The following is a 26,761-nucleotide window of genomic DNA, read 5'->3' as shown; positions in this document are numbered from 1 at the left end:
CTAGCTGAATGCTACTGAAAGCAGATCATGCCAGAATGAAAATACAGGACCTAAAAAGGGCAGACACACTTTGTAATTATATAAGGCCATTATATTTACAATAAGTATAAGCAGTGGTTACTTAGGGCTGAATGACTTATTTAATGTTATACTAATTCAACAAATATTTACTGAGAACCTCCTATGTCCCAGGTACTGGGCTAGACATTAGGGAAAACAAAGATGGATATGGTGAGGTGCTTGCTCATAAGAAGCTAAATGGCCAGCTTTGAAGTAACCCAGAAGGCCTCAGGAATCCGGAAGATGACACACTCTGAAAAATACTCGCTTCCCAGCTCCTTGCTTCAGGATGAACAACGGTCTGAGGCTTTGGGGGCTTAAATGCCTGTTCTTGCTTTTCCAGATTAGAGGTCTCCTGGTAGAGTATATGGTTCATACAGCTACACAACCTTAATGTGAGTTTTCTCTCTCCATCAGACAAGCGAGACTTCTGCATATAACCCAACGGTCCTTACCCTCAGACTACCACATTCATAGCCTCTTGAAAGCCATGCCTGGCTCCCTAGAGTCTTCTTTTCAAAACTCTTCTGTGGGTCCTTCCCAACCTGGGCCAACTCATTGCTCCAGTCTCTCCTCTTCTCTCTCCCTCCTGATCGCTCAACCTGATTCTGCCGATTGAACATGTCAGGCACACCTTTACTCTACAGGGGCTGTTCTCTCTCCCCTGAATGAACTATGGTAAAACTCCACCTAAAAGTCACCTCTTCTGTGTAAAGTCACCCCTCTCTTTGCCTCCATTATGAGGCCTCGATTATTAAATGACTCCCAGGCTTACTCAGTCCATTCCAGTTGTCAAAAATACTAAAATAATGCCGTGTCATTTGGAAGAATGTTGCTTTTCATACAGTCCTCAAGGACCCCATTGCTTCACTGGCCCAGGACCCTCCTACATGACCCAGAAATTAAGGCACAGTGCGGGGGGTGGGGGTGGCTCCACAACCCACTTCTCCCAAACCCTGGCATCTGTTGCACCGGGGCCTTTTCTTTCTTTCTTTCTTTTTTTTAAAGATTATATTTACTTGATAGAGATCACAAGTAGGCAGAGAGGCAGGCAGAGAGAGAGAGGAAGGGAAGCAGGCTCCCCGCTGAGCAAAGAGCATGATGTGGGGCTCGATCCCAGGACACTGAGATCACGACCTGAGCCGAAGGCAGAGGCTTTAACCCACTGAGCCACCCAGGCGCCCCCCGGGTCCTTTCTTGTGTAGAACTAGTTGTGAAATGTTTTTCCTATCATCCTGCTCATCACACTACATTGTGGTCAGTGGTTCCTAGGCTTGCCAATCCAGCTAGATTTTGAAACTGTATTTTATTCTCCTGGCTTTTTCCAGAGCCTAGTCCAGCACATGGGACATGTTCAGCAAATGCCAGCTTGCCAAATGACCACATTTCCCAAATTATTACTAATGTCATCTCAGTTACTTATTTGATGCCACTTTTGAACTGGAAAGAATATTTTACAGCCCATCACTAATGATTAAGTGAGACTAAACCAGAAAAGGTTGTATTTTTGCCATGGAAGAAATGACATCAAGGACTTTCATAAAGCTTAATATGTGGCAAAGAAGGCACAGCTAACTAAAACCCTGAAATGATTTTTTTAATTGCTTTTAAGTCATTATTTTTAACTTACTCTTTATCTGAACCTTTTCAAAGAACCTTATAAACCAGGAAAGCTGTTTCATAAAAATTTCATCCTTTTTTCTCTCTATAGTTGTGGAGGTGAATAATGAAAAGAAGAAAAGAAAATCAAGGAAGGAAAGAGCAAACATAAAAGGAGGAAGAGAAAAAGTGAGGAATGGAATCATCTAGAAAGGTGAAAGATGAACATGAGTAATCATAACTTGCCTTTACTTAATGGGAGGATATAAACACCAATTTAATAATAAAGTTTCTCATTAGAATTTTTCTGCCATCACATTTGTACATAACTATGAGCGGCCTGTGTGTATATTATTATTCTGTACTCTTTCTGTTATAATCACAGAGATGCAACTGAGACTAAACAAGAAAGGAAACTTACTGGCTTATGTAACTGGAATGTTCGGGGGTAACTGACCTGAGGCACAGTTGGACCCAGGGCCTTAAATGATGACCTCAGGACTTCTTCTTCCCCACGAAACATTCTCTCAATCTCTTGGTTTTGTTTCCCTTTAGGTTGACTTCATTGTCATTCTCAAGTGGGTTCCCTCTACACAGTGTCCAAGATGGCCACCGAGAGCTCCAGGCTTACATTCTACCAATTTAGCAACTCCAATTGTTCCAGCAAAGTCCTGGGTTTACTCTAATCGGCTTAGCTTGGGTTAACTGATTACTGCAAACCAATCTCTATAAAAATGGTATGTGATTCTTCCTTCGTCAGACCTCTAGACAGCGGGTACAATCAGCCCTACCTAGATAATCCAGGCTGAAACTTGAAGAGGGGCATTTCCTTATAAGAAAATCAGGGTGCAGGATTAAAAAGAAGGGGTAAGAGATCAAGGGAAAGCAAAAACACCAGATGTGTACATGCCCTTTGGGAAGCAAAACAATCTAGTGGCTAAAATCACTTTAGAGTTAGACCTGAGCTTGGCTCCTTTTTCTACTGTTTACTGAATGTTGTTAAGCTTTAAAACATTTTTAAAAAAATGGATTTCATTTATTTATTTGACAGACAGAGATTACAAGTAGGCAGAGAGGCAGGCAGAAAGAGGAGGAAGCAGGCTCCCTGCCGAGCAGAGAGCCTAATGTGGGGCTTGGTCCCAGAACCCTGGGACCAGAGCCTGAGCCAAAGGCAGAGGCTTTAACCCACTGAGCCACCCAGGCGCCCAAGCTTTAAGACATTTTTTAACCTCTCTGAGCTGATTTCCCTATCTGGAAGATCAGGGTAATCATACCCACTTCATGGTGTTGTTGTAAAAACCAACCTCATAGTATTCTGTAAAGAAAATGTTTGTATAGCTCTTTTCACGTGCTGGTCACAAAAATGGCAGCTGTTAATATTACCAGCATGGCCTGGGGTGGCTGTAGAAAGCACAAAAGCTCTTTCCTACAGAAATGGGTAGGAAAGAAGGTGCATAGGCATAGCCCAGATGCAAGCCACAGTGCTCAGCCTCATCTTCAGGCCCTCTGAAGTCCATTGGTTTGATCTTGGTGGAATCTCTGCCTCCAACTTCCTACACGCCTCTCAGCCCAACACCATTTTGCTTTCCCTCTCCTGGGCAGATTTAGTAGGATGGGCAATCTCACTCGTTCTTTGAATTGATCACTTTCTATATACCTGTTCAAGACTTTGGAAAAGTCCTAATTATAGATTTACCAGCATAAGAACAATATAACTTGAAAACGCCCAATGCCTAGTTATATTTAATTCTACACTTAAGAATGAGAAGTACACTGCATCCAGCAGTGTTTCAATCTGTGGCCCTGTGAGACAGACTGAGGAGGCACGGATTCAGGAAAGCGAGTTGATTTTAAGATATATCTGCAGAGTTGTATCTTAATTTAGCGGATGATAATTAAGAACAACAACAATTAACAATGACTTAACCTCTCTGTGCCTTAGTTTCCTCACCTGTGAAATGGGGATATTAGTAGCTACGGTACAAAGCTGTGATAATTAAACAGCTAATTACATGCATAATGGTAAATGGCTAAGCCCTTGGTAGATGTGCTCAGTGCTGGGTGAAGCTCAGAGCCCTGTGAGGCTGGGAAGAGAAGCCAGTGGTCTCCTTTCCTAGCTTGTCCCTTTCTTGTAAGCCTGTGGGCCAGCTATTTAGCCTACCAGCAAAGTGTGAATGTGGGAGGACATCCTGTAGTTCTAGTTTGCTGTTGGCTTTGGGCTCCATAATGAGGGTCTCTGCCTACCTCTGGACCTCATAAACACAGACTTGAGAAGAAAAATTTGCCAAAGTTCAATTGCATATCAAAGGAAACCACAGAGCCAGAGAGCTCCCTGAGGACCCACACAGCTGCTTTGTCTACTGCCAAGCCATGGCCCCAATGCATGGATACGCCTGCAAGCCAAGAGCCAAAGCCACAAAGTTCCACCAGTTCATTTAGCCTTGGCATTCAACGTACTGAGGGATCTGTTATTTGGGTTGTTGTCTCATTGTTAAGGGGTAAAAACAGAAACATCCCCGTCATCGGAAAACTGGTTTACTAAATTCACCACCACTACCCCAACCCCACCCCAAACCCTACCGTGAGAATAGCTCCACTGCCCTGTGTGATGAAATGGAGCAAATGCCAGCTTCTCCCCACTGGTGAACCCTGATCTCCTTGTGGTGATTCTTTCCCACGAGCTGACTTGGATGGGCCAGTGGCCACATCCCAGGGTAGGTACAGCCCTGCAGCCAGTGTTTGGGCTGGGGTCCACCCTGTCTCAATCCTGACCCCCTTGAAATGAAGCACCCTTGATGGTTTAGTTTCTATCCCAATAGCTTTTCAAATCTTCCCCAACATCTGCCCTCAGCTAAAACATACATACAAACAAACAAACAAACAAACAAAAGTCTTAAGTCCTTCCACGCTTGGGATTTACTATTTATTGACATAGTGCCCCCCAAATCCAGTGACTACAGCTTCTCTCCCTGGATGCCATGATGCTTTGAGTTCCAAAAATGTCCCCAGATGGAAAGCTACATAGAGGACTTAGACCAGAGAATTCTGAAGTTACAAATAGTAGCTTGTCTTGGAGACGTTTATTTCCTTTAAGTCAACAAATACATGTGGGGCATGTGCTCTCTGCTGGGACTTTGAAGAGTGAGTCAACCCTGCCTTCCAATTTAGCTGAACACCTAACGTGGCAGGGAAATGGTAGCAGGTAATTGCATTTACAACCATGTGCTAAGGAAATGAAGAGAGCCATTCCTTTATGCTGGTTGAGAAGGATATTGAAAAAAAAAAGATATCATCAAGGCCAGACCACAAAGAAAAAGTAGGATTTTTTCAAGTGAAGGACGTTCCAGGCAGGTAAAACACAAACAAAGGAAATCGGGCTGGAAAGTTCTAGGCATTACCACACACTCCAAAGTCTTACTGGAAACATCTCAATTATGAGATTATGAGTAAATACTACATTATGAGTAAAGGAAAGGTACCTAGGGCTAGCAATACTTATCTGTGAATTCTGTTTGAATGCTCAAAATTCATCTTTTACTAGAAGAGCTTTTACTATTTGAAGCACACAGCTGTTTTGTTTTGTTTTGTTTTAAACAAGTTTATGTTTTTAGACAGGAAAATGCGTTCTTAAGAAGAGACTTATGCAAGGCTGGGCAAAAGTTGGTGTCTTACACTCTGCCGGCGGCCAGGCTGTAGGCCAACCTCAGAATTCCCATTTCCTACATCACCCCCAGACCACCCCGCCATCTAATCAAACCAACCCCACATCTTGGTTTTGAACATTTAAAGATGGAAAGAAATGTGACAGGTCAAAATCTCAGATTCCTTGGCTTTCTGATTACTTGCAAATCCATACAAGGCTCACGTATCACTCTCCTCTCATTTTGTCAGCATCTGAATTTGTTTGGTTGTTGCGTGAGTGATGAAAATTTAAAAGCTATGTTGATATGTACAGCATGTGGAAAACCACTCCCAGGTTCTCTGCTCTGAGAACACCAGAGGTACGTGTACGCATTCTTATACACCCAGACTATCAGTCCACTTGTGCACACACTCAACATCACTAGACACTCGCTTAAAAAATGCAGTGTACTGTGCACTGACTTGATGGGAAGCCACAGGCTAAGTTCTCAGACACCAGCCAAGAAGAGATGGGATCCAACCCATCTCCAGACCACAGGAAAAATACTTTCAACCACAGAGCTGGCTGCAAAATATTCTTTTTGTAGGAAACAAAATGTTTCCAGCCCTGGGATTTTTTTTTTTTTGGTCCTTTCACTGTTATTGAGTAGGAAAGGCAAATGCTTAAGCAAGAGGCCAAGTAAACATCTAAGGAAACCAAAACCAGGCTCCTCTGCTGGGAGAGTGGAACATAGGGTGAATGAGCTGCATGCTGGACAAGCCCCAGGCCTTTAGAAGCTTGCGGGGGTGCAAAGGAACCCAGGCAATTCTTCATGTATTTATGGCCCCAGCTTAATCCCACTGTATTGCAGCTCCGTTTATTAACTAAGTAGTCTTAGACAAGTGACTTGATTTTTCCAAGCCTCAGCTCTTAAAGTGTCAAGCATGAATGACCATATGGATTATCATAGGTTACTGTAAAGAACCTTTGTTAAGGTAGGTGCAATGACTCTTACAGGTTACTACAGAACTATTTTCATGGACTGTTAGAACCCAAGAATTCTAGCCCCCGTACTTTATAAATAAGTAAACAGTCCTAGATAGATAAAAGGTGTGACCAAATCAGCCAGTAGTAGGCTCAGAGCTAAGACCCAGGCGGCAAACTGGATGCAGAGGGCAAAGGGAGCTATAGGACATCCTATCAGAGAGTACGCAAGTGCTATTGGTTGGCAGTGGAGCTCAGATTCTAGTGTGCCTAAGAGTCACCTGGAGAGTGTATAAAAATGCAGGTTTCTAGGCCCACCCCTGGCACTATGATTTAGTCTGAGAAGGCCCAGTAATCTGAATTTTTAACAAGCTCTGCAAGTGAATTCCAAGAGGCTTTCCTCTGATCTCTGGTCAAGAAGCATTACAGGAAGAAGCCATTGGCCAAATAAATAGTTGAACTGAATGCTAGAGTTGTATCCTATGGTGTAGCACAAACAAATGATGTGGCAAGCCCTATCATGAACATTGTACAAAATAATAAATGAGGTATAGCATGACATTGCTTCTTCTTCTGGATCATTAACTGTTTCATAGAAGAGGAACCTAAGACTCACAGTTGTTTGCCCAAGATAAGGTATCTAATTAGAGACAAAGCTAGAATTTAATTCTAAAATAGCACTATCTTTTTCACAGTGGAGATTCTCTTCTTTCTAGGTACCTGGAGGTGAAGACTAGGCTTATATAATTATGATATATGTCAGAATCCATGCATTAGTTTTAATCTCTGACATAATAAACAAAATCATCCTCACTTTTTGGGGTGTTCAGATGGAAAAATCCTCTCATATTACTTCTGGGGCTCTAATTCACTCCATTGGCTTTGTTTTAGACTAATGGAAAAATTTAGGAGGAAGAGTAACAATGCCATACAATGCTGGGCATTTCAGGAACACCCGAACTACTTGCATTGGTGTACACCACCTCCTTCCTTTTCATTAAATTCCTTCTCCTTCTAATATAAAATATATACCTGACCCCAAGTTCTATAAAGTTCTGTGCATCATCAAATAACCACCCAAGTATCCTAGTTAGCGGGTACTATGCCAAAAAAAAATTGGGGGAACTTCCTTCACATCCCAAATAAATCAATATGTGATTACGTTCAGAGTCATTCTTCAAAGGATGGAGTTTCAGCTGTTCTGTGTAGTGATATAGTGATATAAGAGTCTCTTAGCAATTTCTGGGGTTTTGCCCTCACAGACTAGCAATGATGGTTACTTTTTACTGTTTGGTCCAATACTGAAGGATCTGATAAAGTACATAATTCTAGCTCCTCAACTTCTACTTTTCTCTGATGAATGCATTAAGACAATAATAATCTTCATCCCCCAAGAGACCTTTCTGAAAGTTGCTCTGAAATGTGGGTGATATAGCAAAGTGAAAGCCATGGCCTGGTTGAGGAAACCAGTAATGGACTCTGCTGTTTGATGATGCTTATCCTCACAAGAATCTCATAATGTTCCAGTTCATTAAATTAGTAATACTGGCCTTAGAAAAGATTTTTTATGATTTAGACAATCTTAACAATGATTATTGGCCAAAGAAGGAGAATATGGAATTCTCCTTATAGAATCTGAAGTGGAATCTGAATTAGAATCCAAATACTAACCACTGAACTATCCTTTCCCTCCTGCAGAGAATTCAGGCCTTTAGAGCATTCAGAAGTTGCCAACTTCTCTTCCACAACATGAACCCATTAGGATGGGAGTCTACCACGTTTTCAACAAGGGAGGACCAGGGTCTTGCGTTTATGCAGACCCTGGAACATTTCAACACACCTCTTATAGAAGAGGTTCTGTTGGTTTCAAACCATCAACCCCTTCCCCCCAACACATATTTCCAGACATTAAAATGTTTCCTGAGCTTAGATACAACTGGAAAATTTTGGAAAATCCCACAGGAAGGAGAGTGGGCCAAGAGAGCTCCTTTTCTCATGCCATTCAGGAAGCACTAAACAAAATGTTTGCCTTCCAAGACAGCTCAACCTAAGAACCTGACACTTAGGGCTGGAGAATCACAGTAGGCAGAGGAGTTCTTTGGGGGAAGTGGAGCAATGGAAAGTATTTGGGGTCTTATGTTAACCAAGTGCCAATCAGAGAGCTTATATAGAGTATGTCTGTCAAGGTCCATCATGAAAACAGGACTCACCCCACATAATTTAAGGGAGAGAATTTAATGTTGGGAACTAGTTACAAATGTGTTGGAAGAGCTGAAAGGAAAACAGGGGCAGTGAGGCAACCCAGACACTAGCAGCAGTAGGAAGCCATCACCATCCTTGGGGCTGGAGGAGCAAGGGAAGAGGTTGTTACTAGACCCAGAAAATGGAGTTGCCCAACTCTAGCTCTTTGTGGAGCTGAGACCACACAAAGGTCATGGAGAAGGACTAGTGTTACCACCATCTGAGACACCACTGGAAGCAGAAAGAGGGAGGCTGAAATACACGACTTTTCCCATACTTCTGCCCTTCACCCTCCTTTCAGGACTCCAAACTAAGCAGAATCATGGAAAGGGAGCCTGAGAAATGTAGATTGTAGGATCGGTTCTGTGTGGTACCAAGCAGAGCAGGGTAAAGGCAGAGGGGATCTGAGCAAAGAAGCAATCAATTTGCATAACCCTCTAAGGCATGGATTCTTGATTCCCAATTTGTCAATGGGGATCTTTTAGAAAACCTTGAAGCCTAAACTAGTAGTAAATTAGGTAATGATTCCACATCCCTGGACTTTAATGTGCCAGAATTCACTGGAGAGGAAGACACAGTTATCCATAGGGCCCTCTCCTCTCTGAGCTCAGGGGCTTGCATGCAAATAGTTTGCACCTTTCCCTTTCCCTTGCAGGTGTTTCCAAACTTCATTTTCCATACATTGTGATGACCATTGTCTTTTTTAGAACTCAGGGTTCTAAAAGAAAGAAACAGTACCAAGGGTAGAAAAGAGAATATGGGTGGCTGGAAGCAACAGTGCGGTGTATACAGGGAAAGAGAAATTTTTGACTCAAGATTCTGCACAATGATAAGAAATCCCTTCTGATCTCCAAGCTAATCACTGAAAGCAGTCATTGAGGTCTGGGAGGAAGAATGGAAGCAGCCAAACCATCACATAAAGCAGGGCCAGCTCTTCTTTCCCTCCCAGACCTGCTTGTCCTCCTGAACTAGCCCATTCAATGAGTGATGACCTCATCGACTCACTTCCATCAGAAACAAGCCCTCCTTCCAGATGCTCTCTCTGCGTGCTTAAATGCTGTTGCTCCTCCCTCCTGACCATCTCATATCTCTTCCTTCTTCTCCATCTCAATGGCCACTGCTTTGGTTCTGGCCCTCATTTCTTTCCATCCTATTTCAAACCCATATGGCAAACTTCTGCCTGAGAGAACCTTATAAGTACCAATCTGATGTCACAGCCCAGCTGAGAGCTCTCAGTGGGGCTTCTGAGAGCTTTCAGGGTCAAGTCTGATTTGCCCTGCCTTTCTTTGCTTTGCCTTTATATACAGATTCCATTTTCCCTGCCCCCACCCATTGCACAGACCCACACTTACCCTCCCCCACAGCACTGAAGAAGTGCCACTTCTTTGCAGTTCCCACCCTAGAGCCTTTGTTCATTTTGCTTCCTCAGCCTCCTTCCCCATCTACCTCTACCTGGCAAGCCCTGATACACCATTCAAGACTTCTCTCAAACACCATAACCTCCTCTGAATCCTTCCCTGATCAGGTCTTCCATGCTGAGAGTTCTGACCATCCTAATATTGACACCACACTGTACTCTGTCACAGTTCTCTCAATACCTACTTGTATGTAGTTACATGGCCATCTCTCTCAACTAAGTATTCTCCCTCCCCTATGGTTCTTCAGGGCAGGAAATTAGACTTTATTTGACTTCACATTCCCAAAATTTGACACACATATCTACCCAGAAAAGATCTGAAGGTAGAAAAAGAGGAGGGAGGGATGGAAGGAAAAGGAAGTTTCCAATACAACGAAAACTTAATGGTCTAGTCTAGATAAAAATTCAAGAGTTATAAGAGGATCCACGTCTATGGCTAGAGCACATGCAAAGGACTATTATTACAACTGCAGTCTTTAGAAGATTTATTGCTAAAGATTTTAAGTTGTAACATATACCATTTCTTAATTGAGGAAAAATATTAGGATTTTTCAGAAATGGAAGAAAAGACTTCACAGATGCTGTGGCAGTCACTTAGCCAACTTGTTTCAGTGAGTTTTCTTTGAAAATATTTAGCCTTTGGACATTACACGACATGTCATGAGACCCATACGCACTAGGGTCCTAGACACAAATGAAGCCTTTGGTAGAAATGCCTGCTGTTCACTTTGAACTGAGATTATAGGCTGGTTCTTAGACTGGCCTTCTCAGGTCAATGGGATGAAGTGCTAACATACTCTTAGCAGAGCCAATTATAGGGATCTTGAAGTGAGGTCTAAGTCAGAAAAGGAAAGAGGGAGGCATAAAAAGGTAAGGCTAGTGCTAGAATGGAGTCACAGGTAGCAAACAGAGATCAGTCACAAAGAAGAGCCCAATGTTCCTGTGCATGGGCAGTATAGGAGAGTATGTGTGGACAGAATGCTGCATAAAGAGCTACAAATCAGGGACACCAGTCTGGTATAAGGGAGGTTATTGAAAGGTTAGAAACTTCACTGGATCTCCTAAACCTCTGTACTCTAAGGATGGACCTGTAAGAGAACACAGAACACCAGAGTTTTCCCATTCCAGTAGACATTCACTCAATCTCCATTAGGATGCTGGCATAATAGATTCAAAGAAGAACAGACTACTCAGAGGAAATTTAAAGGTAAACCATGAAATCGATTACTCTGTGGGGATAGTGACTTTGCAAGGACAGAATAAATGGCTGAATATCATTGATATGTCATTCTGTATCATCCATGGGGGAAGAGGTTCTCTCCACAGGGTGTACCATGGTACCTCCTTGGTCCTGCAGGTTCTCACTTGAGGAGACCAGGAATGGGTAAGTACAGGTCTGTCCCCACTGTGGGCAAGATGCTACAGAACCTTTCTCCTTCTGCTTTGACATTGTAAATATCAGACATTGAAGTCAAACCCAAAACATGGAAAAGATGCTGGCTAGAAAGGTTCCAGAACTTGGAATCTGAGAGAGGAAGAGCCAGGACTTCCCGTGACTGAATGGGGAGAGGTCCCATGGAGCTCATTCTTCCTCAAGAGTATTCTGTTGCCACATAGAACCACACTGTTATAAGAAATAACCGATGATTATTTAACAGAGATAGAAAAAGCTCCCTCAAGGTAATGACTCATTCCACTCTTCGAGGGGAGTGTTCTACCTAATACAACCATTGAGGGTGGCCACACCACAGTGGTTGAATGGAGAGATTTCCTGCAAGCAATTCCAAGCAGCAGGCATGAATAATCTTACTTTAACAGGGGAGTCAGTAGAGGATAATGGTTAAGAACCCAGGAATGTAGGGGAGGGATTGTATGTATGTGCGTGGGGCAAGAGGGATCCTTAGAAGTCATGGGAGTTAGAGCAATTTTTAGAAGTTCTATAAACTTCAATGTACTTCAGTGTAAAGGCTGGAAGTCTACCCAGTAATATCTATCTCATAGGGTAGTTGTGAGGTTTGAACAAGAGAAGGCCCACAGGGCACTTAGCAGAGTAACTGGTATAAAAGAAACTCTTAATAAATGGTTGGGTAGAGCAAAGAAGTCTGAAAATGAGGGCTGGAGGGGTTTTGGGTGATTTGTTCTCAATCCCTACTGGATATACTGGGTGCCTCTGTTCTAACTTTTTAAGGTTTATAACAATGAACCTCATTCCAAAGTTTTGACACTCAGAATTTTGTTACTTAGAGTCCTGGATCACAATCCCAGCTCAATCTCTCATTGCCAATTCTGAGTTGAGTACTGAGAAAGTAGGGGTATAGCCACTGTAGCTTGGCTCTCGAAAGGTGTTCTCAAAATCATAGTCCCTTTGGTAACAATAAAACAAGGGTCCAAGACTTAAGCACACATGCTCTTTGTCCTAGATGCCAGAATTCTTAAGCTCTGCCAAACCAAGAAGGGAAACTTTCAGAAAGATACCCTCTGTGGAAAATCTCTGCTTCAAACATTTGAACTCTCAGGCAGTTGCCAGGAGCCATTGATTTAAAAATCCAGGAGAGGTTATGGGGGTGGGAGAAGCAGGGAGAAAGTGTGCAGAGAGGGGCAACAGAGTAAGAGGAAGGTTGAGGGAAGGAAAGAGTGCATATGTCAACTCTCGGGTAACTGAAAATTCCAAATTATTTAGAGCAGCAGAAATTAGAAAAGCTCAATGACTTGTAAAGCAGTTGACAACCAATCATGCATTAGACAATGTTTAGCATATCATAAACTGTTATGGTAATAGCATCAGATATTACCTAATTCCAACTGAATCCTAGAGACATATTTGATTTGTTTTTCCCTATATCTCCATCATGTAAATCCTCTCTCTGTTTCCCAACCCCCTACACCTAATTTCATAAGCTGTAAAGATTTTAGAAGGGTCTGAAGCCCTACTGCACACTCTGCTCCAATTAGGTTGAAATACAAACCAGCATCGTACCATGTTGTGACCCTTTCAGCTACAGTAGATCTCGGGGAGAAGCAGAGACCATGGGTCCAGGCAATGCACTACTTGGGCAGGCATACTCCCCTGGCAACAGCAACCAGATGACGAATTCTCCAAGCTGGCTCCGCTTCAGCCACATGTGTGACAAGCTGTGCTATTCAAATCACACACACAGACAGGGCAAGGAGCATTACTGAATCACAGTCACATGCCAGGAGTAGTTCTCAGCCAAATAACGGCAAGAGCAAGAGGAAAAAAGCAAGAAGCAGCTCATCATCTCCTTCTTAAAGTCCCTGGCCCCAGAGTGGGAGGTGGTGTTCTAATATGTAATTTAGTAAGCTTTGGAGGTAAGCTAAATGACATTCTAGATCCAGTCATCCTTGGGGAAAAATCAGAGAGAAAGATAATAAGGACCATTCATTGCAAGCCAAAAGACTCATCACTAAGGCAAGGCCTCATTTTCCAACACCTCATTTGATTCCTAAAGTTAAAAAAAAAAGGGCACCTACATCTCAGAGGACATGGCAAATTTGGTCTCAAACTACTACCGAATACAAGTTATTAACTCGTTTCTCTAGCTCAGTTTCTCTGTAAAAAGGAGACGAAAAGTTCTCCCTTGAAGGCTTGTTCTGGGGGTCAGTGGAAATAACGCATGTGAAAGGATCAAACCTGATGCCTGCAACCAAAGTACTCAATGAAGATTAACCCCCTTCCCTCCTGACACAATAAAGAGGACTTGAAATTAGTGTTGCCTCGAGCATCAGAAGCCAGCAAGGTTTCACTACCAAACTGTAGGATCCTGAGACAGCAGGAAATGAGTCTCCAGGCGGCCTCCTTACCCCTGTTCCACTCTGACTTTCTCGAATAAAGATGCAAAGATGCAAAAATATGAGAATGGCAAAGTTTCTCCCATTCTGAGAAGACCATGCAAACAAAAGACCAGAAAACTCTAAGGTTCCCAAACCATCCCATACCTTTAGCCTATGAAGCTAGGCAACGGGAAGCTCGAGATGAAGGGTGGCTCTCCATGAGCACACGTGACCATTTGTGGAAGGGGGCAGGGAAGACAGCCTTGCTTGCAGGATGTTGTGTATTAAGAGAGTCATTTGGTTGGGAGGTCCATGCTCACTGTGAAGTTCAACTTAGAAAAAGTTATGTATTCACCAAGAATTTAAAATGCTGACTTTCTTCCTTTCTTTTTTCTTAAGATTTATCTATTTACTTGAAAGAGAGAGAGCATGAGCGGGAGAGGCGCAGAGAGAGGGAGAGAGAGACTCTCAAGCAGATTCCCCACAGAGCATGGAGCCCCATGGGAGGCTCGATCTCATGACTCTGATATCGCGACTTGAGCCAAAAACCAAGAGTTAGTGGCTTAACTGTCTGCGTCACCCAGGTACCCCTAAAATGCTTTCATCTGGTTATTCACCGCAATGTGGGGTGGGATGGTACTTTTAAAAAATATATACTTTTTCACAGAGTTCTGTAGAAACTTTTTACAAGCCACTAAGAGTCATAGAGGATATAAATATCACTTTGCCTACAAACCCAGTCAACTGATTGGGCTAGGGCACTTTTTTTGCCCAGAGTTTTCCTATTAAAAGTCAGCATAGTAGAGTGAAAATAGCAAAAGATTAGAAATGAGCAGACTTTAATTCCACTTCCATTTCAGCTGCTTATTAGTTGTGTGACCCTACCTAAGTCACCGAACCTCAGTTGCTTACCCCTATCTGTAAAATGAAATGGCTAGAATACAGTGTGGTTCTGAGGCCCACGCTGGTGAGAATCACCGGAAGTGCTTGCTCTCACTGAATGGTCACTGGGGCCGGGCCTAGGAGTCAGCATTAACAAACACCTGTGAATCTTAAGGTCCCTGTAGTAGAGAATCCCTGGATAAGATCATCTCTAGGAGGCATCTCAGATGGGACACTGTCATATCCTAAAGGCCTTTAAAGGTTCTAGTGAAAGAGCACTGGTTCATTTGTAAATCAGTTCATAGTTTATGTAGCTATTGCTTTTCCTAACCAAAGACGTTGCCCCATTTTCTTCTCAGTCATAGCTAACCAAAGCCAAAATACAACATCCTGTCCAACCTTCATTCTCAAATGAGCCAAATACATTTAAGTGTCCTTGACTCTCAGGTCACCGCCTTGTCCAAGAGATCTCATAGCTGTTTCCTATGTTGTTTCCCAACTGAAAACACTTCTCTTCCCTAGCTGACAACAAGGTCTTCAGTTTGGTTCCAAAGCCCTGTGTCTCTTCCATTTCCTGCAACAGCTGAGATTTCTCTGGAAATCTCTCATTCACATATTTGCCCTGGTTTACTTAGCAAGTTAGAGCTGGGAAGGTCACTGCATAAGGGGATTTGGTACCAGACAGCGTGTGAAAATAAAACTAGTCAGGGCTGGCGGAGAATGACAGAGCTGATAAAATACTGGGAAGGTGAATGGCTCAGTAAAGGGGAAGTCACCTAAACACTGTGTGAGTGGACCAGTCACTCAGCCTCTCATATCATAGATCATAATCTTCAAAGACAGAAACACGGACATGTACTAAGTCTTTCATAAAAACAAATGTATTTGATTTATAATGGTATTCTTTATCCATAGATAATGTCTTCTCTATTTTTTGGTGTTCAAGTACCTTTTCCTCTTTGGAATGGTGCTAAAACTTACTTTTACAACTCTACTTTTTAAGGACATTTAAAACCCTGTGATGGTTTCTAACCCCCTGCCCCACCCTTCTTTTGTTTTGATTTTGATTTGAATTTTTCTTGACTCCCTGTGGCTCAAAATCTTCTAGGAAAGACTGATGCTTCCCCTCAGCAAAGGTACATTGTCTATCATGGCCAAGGCACTGAAAAGAAGACCCCCATCAGAAGCATGGAGGCAACTGTACTAATGAATTTTTAACTAGGGTTTTCCAATGGAACCCCTTCTAGGAAAAGTTTTCTCTACTTGACCCCATCAAGAACTAGGGATTTTTTCCCCCCAGAGGGACTCCAATGGAGTTTGGGGTTTTTGTTTTGTTTTGTATTTTTTTTTTTTGTAGGCAGTGTGGAAGGCATTGCTATTCCTATCTCAGATGCAGAGACAGAAACAGGGAGTGCCCATGGGGGTGTCTATGTTGTCCTTTCTCGGATGGAGCCTGTCTCTAAGCTCTGAGTCTTAACTCACTGCATTCCTTTGCTGTTACTGCACAACTTCAGGTAGGATTTCCTCAGATTTTAATACATTTGCCTGCTGGCCTAAAAAAAAAAATGTGTGTGGGAGAGTCCTTTTAAAAGTCACCATTCAGATGGGATCGGGAGGGAGACAAACCATAAGAGACTCTTAATCTCACAAAACAAACTGAGGATTGCCAGGGGGGAGGGGGTGAGGAGAGGGTGGTGGGGTTAAGGACATTGGGGACCGTATGTGCTATGGTGAGTGCTGTGAAGTGTGTAAACCTGGAGATTCACAGACGTGTACCCCTGGGACTAATAATACAATTTATGTTTATTACAAAAAATTATTTAAAAAAAATGAAAGTCACCATTCTGGGCTCCTCTTTTACACATTTTCCCAATCAGCTCAATACCTGTTCGAACACTTCTGAGGGAAGAGTGTGGGCAGGGGGTTAGATTTTGCACTCGAGCAGCTCTGAAAAGGCATGGAACATTTATACCCAAGGCAATGTGCTTGGCTGAGATTCTATGATGTTCCCTTTGCTATTTCTGCAGACATTTATGCTTAGAAAGAAATTTCTCCCACCCCCGAAGCCAGAGTTTTCCTCTGGCTGGATACACACACATACACACCAGTCTCCCTGCCTAAAAGCAGCAGACGGGCTGAGGTAGAAAGATAGAGAATAAACACAACGATCTGGAACCATTTAACCAAGGGAGAGGGATTCATTTTTGAGGGAGGGCCACTAACCCTGAGTTCGTCCCTGGGGGATTCTGCAAACAGCCAGACATAAAACTATGACTTCCATGAGGTAAAACATCCTCTTCAATGTCTTTCTTTGGGTGAATATGATTGTGTGCCTGACATTCTTGCCCCAAACCTACCCTTCATCTTATCTGGGAGAACAGATTTCTCATCTTTCCTTCAGTTAGTCAGTCCTCCATTAAGCCTATCCAAGCACAGACAGCAGAACTCATGACTGTTGGAAGATGGCAACAAAGATTTCTTATCCTTCCCCTCAGCTAAAGTCCGCAAGCTGCCCTTTCCTTGCAAGCAGCTGTGGGACCCCTCTCCCTCACTTTGCTTGGGTTTAGGGCTCTGGTTTGCTTACACAGAGGAATTCCAACTACGATTTCAAGGAAAGCCTGACTCTCACTCTCCCATAGCCCCCAGTAGGCTAGTTCTGCAGAAAGACATTCCTGTATTTGTTAGTCGTACAGCACTTCATTATAAGGATCTGCTGGTAATTGTCAAGGTCTGATGCCAACCTTTTTAACTGACAATTACTAATACTTTAAAGGAACTATTAAGCTGTGTAACCCAATTCCTATGGGGAAGAGTGATTCCAAATAAGCAGTATGGCCTTCTTTCTCAGGACTGGGTTCACATAAGGATATGAGGAGTTTCTCTCTCTCTCTCTTTCAAAATATATGTACTGAATGTGTAAATGTCAAGCACTGTTCTGCTTCTGAGGGTATACAAATAAGATTCAGTCACAGCCTTCAAGGGGCTCACAATCCGGGTTTCACTCATGCAAGAACTGAGGAAAGTACTAGGTGCATCTGTGGGCAAAACTGAGGGAAACAGGGCTGATTAAACTCGGTGTCAGGAAGGCTCCACAGTGACGGTGTTTTAAGTTTTTAAAGATTTTATTTATTAATCTGACAGAGAGAGACACAGAGAGAGAGAGAGAGAGGGAACACAAGCAGGGGTAGTGGGAGAGGGAAAAACAGGTTTCCCGCTGAGCAGGGAGCCTGACATGGGGCTCGATCCCAAAACCCTAAGATCATGACCTGAACTGAAGGCAGACGCTTTTCGACTGAGCCACCCAGGTGCCCCTTAAGTCTTTTAAAACACAAAATGCATACTGAGAGAAGAATTATATCACCAGAAAGGAGACACTAAATACTTCCCAGATGCAAACAACCTGGGAGAAAAACAACCTTGAGAAAAGCCTAAGGATTCCAGTAAGGACCAGGAGTTTGAGAAACATTATGGGTCTTGTCAACAATTTACTGGGTACTTTAGGCTCTTTCCGTCAAGTGTTCTTTAACTTCCGGGTGACTTCTAAATAGCAGATGAAAATATTATTATAAAATCCATTTAAATAAACCTACTATATGAAAAAGTTCTCTCTTCCCAGTTTGTTGAAATGAGAGTCATAATATTTATTTCATCAAGAGGGTGTGAAGCTTAGTTGGGATTAATTTCCTTCATTACTCCTTCCAGAGTACTGAAAAATTTATATAATCCCATATGTGGTTCATAGGAACGGACTTCACGATGACTTGATGAGAAATAGTATGAATATTTCATCAAGTTTTTCCATCATTCTTTCAAGTATAACCACCCTCACTCCACCTTTTCCAGCCCCTCAGGATGGCGCACCAGGTCACTGCCAGCGCCTTCTGAAGGAAGGCTTCAGCCAATCCATTACATGTGCTGCTGCCTCATCAAACACCCCAGAACCTTCCTTTGCAGTGGGGCCCGCCCTCCCCTCCACTCTCACTAGACCCACCACGCACGTGCTGCAGGGACGGTCCAAACATTCCCCTCTTTCCCCAGGTCAATTGTGAACATACATCTTCAGGGCATCGACTTACTGGTATTTTTAATCCCTGGCACCTTACATGGTGACTAGCAGAGAAGAGCTGAGCAAATAAAGCCTTGTCAAGTGACTGAGGGAGCAAACCCTCTGCTCTGGTGACAAGGCCAGAACCAAGCTGTCTTCTGAACGTGGGACCTGCCCTCCTATTTGTCTTCTTTTCCCGTTCCTCCTCATCCTGAATTTTCCCTTTCCTCTCTCAGTAATATACATTTATCTACGTAGGGCAGTGGTTTTCCGCCTTGGCTCCCGGCGGGGAGCTTTACAAATAAACACAGGTGCCCGGCCCACCAACACACATTTTGATTTAATTGGGTGGGGTGGGGCTCTGGTGTTGGTATTTTGCAAATGCCCCTGTGATGAGTCTAAAAAGCAGCCAGGCTTGAGAGACACTGATTTAAAGTGATAGCTCAAGCCTTGTCTTTTAAAAAGGCTAATGGGCCTCTGGTGAGTTTACCTTGCTCTGATTTCAAAGCAGGTACCGTCTCAACCAGTTATTAGGTAACAAATCCAACACCGCACTGGACTAGTAGTTTGTTCTTTGACTTGTGCACTTCATTTTGATTATTTATGAGTGTAAACACACATGTACCATCTCTCACACTCGACCTGAAGAACCTCGAAGGCAGGAACTCTGTCTTCTACTACTTTGCATTCCCAAGCCATGTACAGGGTGGACCAAAAACATGTTTTTGATTACCAAAAAAAAAAAAAAAAAAAAAAATCCAAAATACTGAAAGAGGAGGAAAAAAACCCCTAGTAGAGGCCATTTTAATTCCACTTTAAGAACACATCTTTGGTAAGAATAAAAATGTTGCACAAAGGGTGGGGCAGGATTGAAGCAGACTAGAGAAAGAGTAAATAAAAGTCAAACGGAAAAAAACCTAAATTAGTCCAAAAGAAAATGTTTCCCAGCTTCTTAAGAGGGTTTTTGCAAACACTGAAGCAGAATAAACAAGAGCATTAACTTGGCTTGTGCCCTGATAAGGAGATTTCTTTCCTGATTATATAATTTTACAAAGTTTCCAGGGTGTAAAGAAAATAATCAGCCACCGAGGACTCCTTCCCTTGGACTATACAATTCAGCTCTTGGTTTAATCGGCTCGCAGAGCTGCTCAGCTTGACCTGACCTCCTTCCAGCCCTGTGATCTCAGACTAAGCCTCATATTCAAGAGCCCTGGCGTAGAGCTCAATGTCATAGAAACGGGATAAAACATAATCCTCATTCCATGTCCTTGATCCCTTGGTGTAGTGGCCTCTGTGCACTGGTGGGGGTGGGGAGAGCTATACCTGATATCTTTTCCTGGCAGTTGGTGTTCCAGAGATCTGGTGATACTAGAATGATGTAGGCATGTTTTCTTACTAAGTAGTACTATAAGGAAGTATTGCTTGGAACAACTACCTTAAAGACTAGCTTAAGGTACTTTTTTGTGCACATATCCTAGAAAAGGTTTATCTTCATATGGCTTCTCTACTTTGTCAAGAAGTAAGACCACAGGAAAAGCTCAGTGAATCACGATGCATGTCCTCTGCCAAAGCGAGATAAGTTCATCAGATAGAGACATGTTTTCTCCATCAAATTTCATCCTAGTTATTAGGCCACAAATTGAAACACTGGTCCCAAAAGGCACAGACACTTCTATAGATTAATTAAGTGTAAGTTCTTCTGCTTGGGTTGGCCATTTTAGCACTGGTCATATTTTACTTTGCTACAGCATTTTATTATACTTTACTATTTTATTTACATATTTTACTAATTAGTGTTTGAAAACATGATTCAAAAGCATTTAACTCTGCTCTTGATTGATTAGCAATGATAGTAACATGTTGTCCTTTGTAGGTTAAGATAACATCACTGACTCATTTGATAGGATATGAGTTGATAAACTGTCACTGATCTATCCATGCTGTGCTCCTCATTCCTCTTGTGACTAGTGGCCTGTGTTTGACCCTGTGAGCCAAGAACCAAGAGCCACCAGAATCCTGCAGTTACCAAAGAGACATAAAATAATAGCGTTTGTCCTACCAGCTATTTCCTCTGAATGCCTAAAAAATGGAAATGACCGGCTAATTTATTAAAACAAAAGGAAAAGAAAAATATGGCACTAACTTCTTTATATACTAACAAATGCTAGCTGGAATTGGTAAAATAAGGATCTAGGAGTCTGGAGTCTATGCTACCATATATAACAGTCTATATCACAAAATCAGTGTGCACCATCTGAAACCTAAAACAGAGATAAACTACCCATTTTCAAGGAACGGGATTGAAGATCCATGAAAATGAATGGATCCACGCTGATTCACAAGGAATTTTGCTTCCTCAAATAAGAGTTTAGGTAGTAGAGCCTGACCGCTGCAAACTGGTTTTATTTAACATAATTTATAACCTCAGGTATAAAACAAAGGTCATTAGGTTCTACAGGAACATCTCTGGCTCTGAAAAGAGAAGTAATGGATTCAGAACCCAGGATACTTGAATCATCCCCGGGGAAAAGGTATCACTGAGGTAATGAGCACGCCAGGGCCTGAAAACTTAAGAATGTTCCCCTAAACGAAAACAAGCAGCTCCATCTTCTCAGAACATGGCTGACTCAATCATCAAGCTGGAATGTTATTTACACAGTCCCAAGCAAACCAAGAAGAATCCTCTGGTCTGTAACCAAGGGCACTCGGAAAGTTATGTCTGGAACAGGCAAAGGCTCATGTCTGTTTCTGATGATTCCTGACTCCTTGGAAGACAGCCAATTTACCTAATTCAGGTGAAGGGCAATAGCTCCCTGCCACCTCCCCCAGAAAGGACCGCCAGCATGATATTTCATGCCTCTTTAGTGAATAACCTGGACTGTAACACATTTAGCAAGATGGGCAAATCTGGATTCTGAATTCTGCCCCATCCAACAAATCAGAACAATCACCCTATCATCTTCCTCCTCCTGCTTGTGGGAGAGGTTATGATGGAACCTGGTCCACACAACAGAATAAAGTTAAGGTTAGGCATTGGGGAAAATAAATTCCCTAATTATGAAACACTTTACCAAAGGTGTCAGCCTGTGGTGTTCCTTTCTTTGAATGAAAGAAAGGGTTGTAGAAAGTTAAACCTTCTGGATGGAACGTGGAGGGGGTGGAGATACAGTTCTCATTTGAGGCCAGGATAGAAACCATCATCAGGGAGCTCTTGAAAGAGCTGTCATCCTTTTGGGGGTCTCTCCAGCAAACTCCAGTACTTGAACCTACTGGCTTATGAGTTAGTGCACAAGTACCCATGGTCTGGGGAATAGTTTATCACATGGCAGGATCTGTCTGGCCTATGGTTTTCAAAGCATATTAACCTCAAGAAAAAGCATTGTCACTATTTAATTTGTCCACGAATTATCTAGTCCTCAACAAATACCAGCTAAGTGAAATGATCATTAGCTCTTTAGAGATGGAGAGTTTGAGATCCCTCGAGGGTAGACCTTCGTCATTTCCAAGCCATTGGCAAATATCAGGAGGCATGCTAACTCTATGGGCTCTATTCTTACACATTTTTTCCTGTGAGCGGCTGATTTCCCACTTCATTATAACTGCTACTGGGGCAGGCAGGGATGCTCATTTCTTTACCTGCCCTGATGGTATTGGGCCAGGACAGAAAATGTGGCCAGTGCTTTCAGGAGATGAACACTCAGATTGCTAAGTACATCTTGTTCTCTAAACTCAACAGTCAGAAAACATTGTCAAAGAACTCACCTGTCTTCTGTCTGAACCAAGGGACTGGAGAATCAGACGGGTATTCACACTGTGACTCCAGGTGTTTCCTAGGGCAGCTGTCACACAGCTGAATCCAGAAGTGCCTGAAATGAAACAGGGCAAAACCATGACTGTGAATGCCCATTTCTTGTAATGGTGTTTCCCATAAGCAAAAGTCCAGTCACTGCTCATTGCTTAGAGACTCCTGGGGACTCAGTTCATTACCACAAAAGTTGACAAATTAGAGAAGAAGGACAGGGGTTAAGAATATGAGACTAAAAATAAAAACCAGCATGAGTTTCCTTCAGCCTCAGTGCAAGGGACCACCACTAGGCTAAAAGATAACAGAGTTATATATCAATAAGAGCTTGCATGCAAGGCAGCTTAGAGCCATTGCTAATAAAAAATTGAGCCACTCAACATCCACGGAGGAAAGGCATAATGCTACTCCACAGAATGAGAGCCAGTTACAAAACAGTCTTAGTTTAATAGAGTTGTAAGGCTTGTTTAGCTTGATAAGAGTCTTAACTCCATTTTCCTAATCAATATAGAAAAGGTAGCGTATGTATATAAAATTCCTTTGCCCTTCCAATCCTTGCATACACACACCCAGAAGAGGAATATGAAAGATCTAACCATTTCATATCTAATCTGTATTGGACAGCCTTATCCCCAGAGAAACATTCTTTCACCTTCTAAGACTTTCCTGTAAGGGGAGGGATCTGAAGGATCCATCCGAATTTCCAGTCTACTCCAAGTTGTGCTTCATCTACTACCTTCCATCTCCAGAGCCTCGCTGATCTCTCTTGACATCACCATGAGGAAACTATTCCTGCTCTCCTCCTCTTCTTCCTCCTTAGAGGCAAGCTCACTGGTCCCACCACTTAGAAGCCTGCCCACCCTCCCTCCCCTCATATCTGGCCCATTCTGAGGACTCCTCTGAATTCCTGTGCCTACTTTGGCCCTGAGAGGAATCCTAGCCCTATAGGGAGCACAGTAGGACATTCATTGTGCTTTGTAACCTCAAGATGCTGTCTCTTTGCAATGAGAAGACTAAATACAGAGAGGCTGAAGCCCACCAGATTAGTAGATAAAACAAAATGAGGCCTTGAGCTTCTCATTCATTGCCTGCTTACTGCATCCTCTGATTCTCACCCCTCAGTCCAGAGTATTGGTCTTCTTTTCTTTTCTGGACCTGTCATCTTTCAGGGTGGTCTACCAACTCTGCCTGGCCTTTGCATGGCTGTACACTCCTGGGCCCAAATATTACAGCAGATGAATGTGGGTCAGCGGTTCTAGGCTGAAGGTGATTTGTTGGCAATGTCTTAAGTGGGAGGGCTACTGGCATTTAGAGAGTGGGGGGACGGAAATGCTGCTGAACACCCATGCACAGGACAGGCTCTCAACAAGGAATTATCCAGCCCCAAACACAAGAGTGCTGAGGTTGAATGCCCCTGGGTTAGACAACACCAAGCATACATTTTCTCCAGTTCAAGCAGGTACAGGAATGAATTAGATGGGAATCAACAACTGGGACCACAACAAGCCTGGGGAGTTCTGAATGAAGAAGAATTTAGCATCGGAAAGAATAAAATTTAGGGTGACTGTAGTGTATCATGCACATCACTCAAAACACACACAAATTAATCTGAAAACAGATTATCTAGACCATGCTCATAGGATCACACCACTCCCTTGCTCAAACTCCTCCAGCAGCCCTCCGTGCTGAGGACAAATACTAACTCCCGAACAATGCATCTGGGGCACTTTGTCATCTGCTCCCCAGTCTCTCTCCGGCCCCACTGCTCTAAGCTTTCTCACTGGATGGTCTCCTGTAACCTCCTGACTTCTCTGTCCCCATTCTCCTTGACCTCTTGGCAGCAGCTGATAAAGCTTCCCCCTCTTTTGGCATCTAAGATATGCTTCTTCTGCTTCTTCTGGATCTTGATGAGTGTTCTTTTCCTTCTCTGCTTTTCTTCTCCTTCTCTTCCTAGTTACGGGTGGACTGTAGGAGGCTGACAGTGACTGATTTTTCTCCTATCACCCAAGTGCCTTCAGTGCCTAGGAAGGCAATGTGCATTTAGTAAAGAGGCCAGGTGTTTGCATCTTAAAATGCAGGAATCCTTTATTGCTGCAAAGAGATATACTTCCTTCCATTCTTCTTAAAATACACTCCCCTCTTGTCTTCCATCTTCCCCTTTTTGATAGAGACATATTAATAAAGAAATATTTTCTGTTATAAGAAAACCAACCCTGGAAAGGCAATAGCAACCGATTTTTCTTCTCTTTTCTTTTTTCGTTTTCGCATTTTTATAAAACAGCTTTTTTGAGATAATTCACACATCATACAATCCACCCAAAGTGTACACTCCAATGGTTTTTACTATATTCAGAGTTGTTCAAGCATTACCACAATTGGCTTTAGAACACTTCATCGCCTCAAAAAGAAACTCCATGTGCGTTAGCCATATAAGCCTCAAGCCCCTCTCTCTGCCCCCCAGCCCTAGGCAACCATTACTCTACTTTGTGTTTAATATGAACTGTTAGGAGATGGACGGAGAGTAGTGGAGACTGCGGAGAATGAGCGCATCTATCCATGATCACGAGGGGCAGACCCTGGCTGCTCCAGCTAGTGCTGTCGTGTGACAAAATGAGTTCAGAGTCAACCACATCTTTTGACTTTGAAAAAAGAGAAGCCAGGAGGAAGTCAATGTTTGAGTACAATCCCCCTGACTTAATTTAACAATTTCTAAAAAATGCACAAACGAACATACTTAGGAGCCGCCTATCACTCATTCCCACAAAGCTTGCAACGTCTGCTCCATATGGCATGTCCTCATTGTTGACAAGGACAACACCCTGACATGGGTGATTTTGAAGCCTTGTCTCAACCTACAACCCGCCTTAGCACTTGTCCTCCATTTTCAAGAACAAGAACTACGAGTCTGACCTAATGAATTTCAGCACCATAACCTGAATATCTTCAAATCAAGCTTATGTCTTCCCATATAACTCACTCTTCCTTCTTTGTCCCTTTCTTCGGCCTTCTAGTTAATCTGGTTCAGAACCTCAGTTCCACTTTTAAATTTCTCCTTCTCCCATGCTTCTCAGTTCCAATATATTGTGACGTTCTATTGACTGAACTGTAAAATCTCACCTATATCTTTTTCCCTACCCTCTGTTCCTCCTACCCCAACCTTAGATCAGACCCTCATTAGCTTTCACCTGGGGATGAAAGCTGCTAGAACTTCCTACCTGATGTCCATGCCGCTGTCCGTTCCTAAAGTCCATTCTCTCTTCTGCCTGATTAACCTCCCCAACCACACATTTAAGCACACTCCCCTGTCACTTCTGACCAAGCGTGCTTGAAAACTTTCAGCAATTCCCAAGTGCATCCAAAGAGCTCTAAATTCCTCAGACTGGCATTCAGAGCTCTTCTAGTCTGTGCCCAACCCGCCTTTCCACTCAGCTCCCTCCATTCCACTTCATACAGACCTTGCTCCAACATAATCACTTCTTCACTATGTCCCTTCCCCACCTGAAATGCCTCTAGGTCCACACATTATCTTCGATACCACCTCCTCTGTGGCACTTTCTTGGCCCTCACAGACTTACTGTCTTCCTCCTCTAAATTCCCATAATGCTTTATTTCCCTCTCTCACTTTACACCGTTTTCTCTCCTGTGGTATATTCCCTGTGTGTGCTTTTCTTAACACCCCTAATACATATCTTAAGAGAGTCAAATCCATCTCTGATTTATGCTAGGCCAAATCACTTAATTTATGCCTCAATCATTCTGTGTCACTGACACACAGAAGATACTTAATAAATCCTGATTAAATAGTTACTAAGTTGTTCCTACTAAACTTTGAACTATGTTACATATATTTGTTTTAGCAGCAGATTTACATTCTTAATTCTATCTTGTTTAATCTAAAATTAACACCATGTTCACATTTTTTTTAAAAGATTTTATTTATTTATTTGACAGAGATCACAAGTAGGCAGAGAGGCAGGCAGAGAGAGAGGGGGGAAGCAGGCTCCTTGCTGAGCTGAGAGCCCGATGCGGGGCTCAATCCCAGGACCCTGGGATCATGACCTGAGCTGAAGGCAGAGGCGTTAACCCACTGAGCCACCCAGGCACCCCCCCATGTTCACAATTTTCAAACAAACTTGTTAGAAGCTTGTTTCTTAGGTGCCTGCTAAGTGATAGGATGAAGTAAGGCTGAGCTTTCAAGTTTGCCACAAAAAACGATATGTAGACTAATTAGGAGTTAATTAGTCAAGCACTCAGAAAATATACATATTTTTAAAAAATAATAAAATTATAGGCACTTCTCAGGTCTGGAAGATGTTT

At 42.8% G+C, this 26,761-nt stretch overlaps 1 protein-coding gene across 2 annotated transcripts in view; it reads right to left on the bottom strand.

Moving 5' to 3' along the window:
* Positions 1 to 26,761, bottom strand: part of RAD51B (RAD51 paralog B) — a 683,675-nt gene that overhangs the window by 140,935 nt on the left and 515,979 nt on the right. For both annotated transcript variants that reach the window (XM_059373463.1, XM_059373464.1), the window contains exon 9: positions 22,405 to 22,508. In XM_059373463.1, the coding sequence (XP_059229446.1) occupies positions 22,405 to 22,508 (104 nt within the window). The remainder of the gene's footprint in view (positions 1 to 22,404; positions 22,509 to 26,761) is intronic.

The sequence above is a fragment of the Mustela nigripes genome, chromosome 13, assembly GCF_022355385.1.
Source record: "Mustela nigripes isolate SB6536 chromosome 13, MUSNIG.SB6536, whole genome shotgun sequence".
Taxonomy (NCBI): domain Eukaryota; kingdom Metazoa; phylum Chordata; class Mammalia; order Carnivora; family Mustelidae; genus Mustela; species Mustela nigripes.
This window is presented reverse-complemented; position numbering and strand designations above follow the sequence as displayed.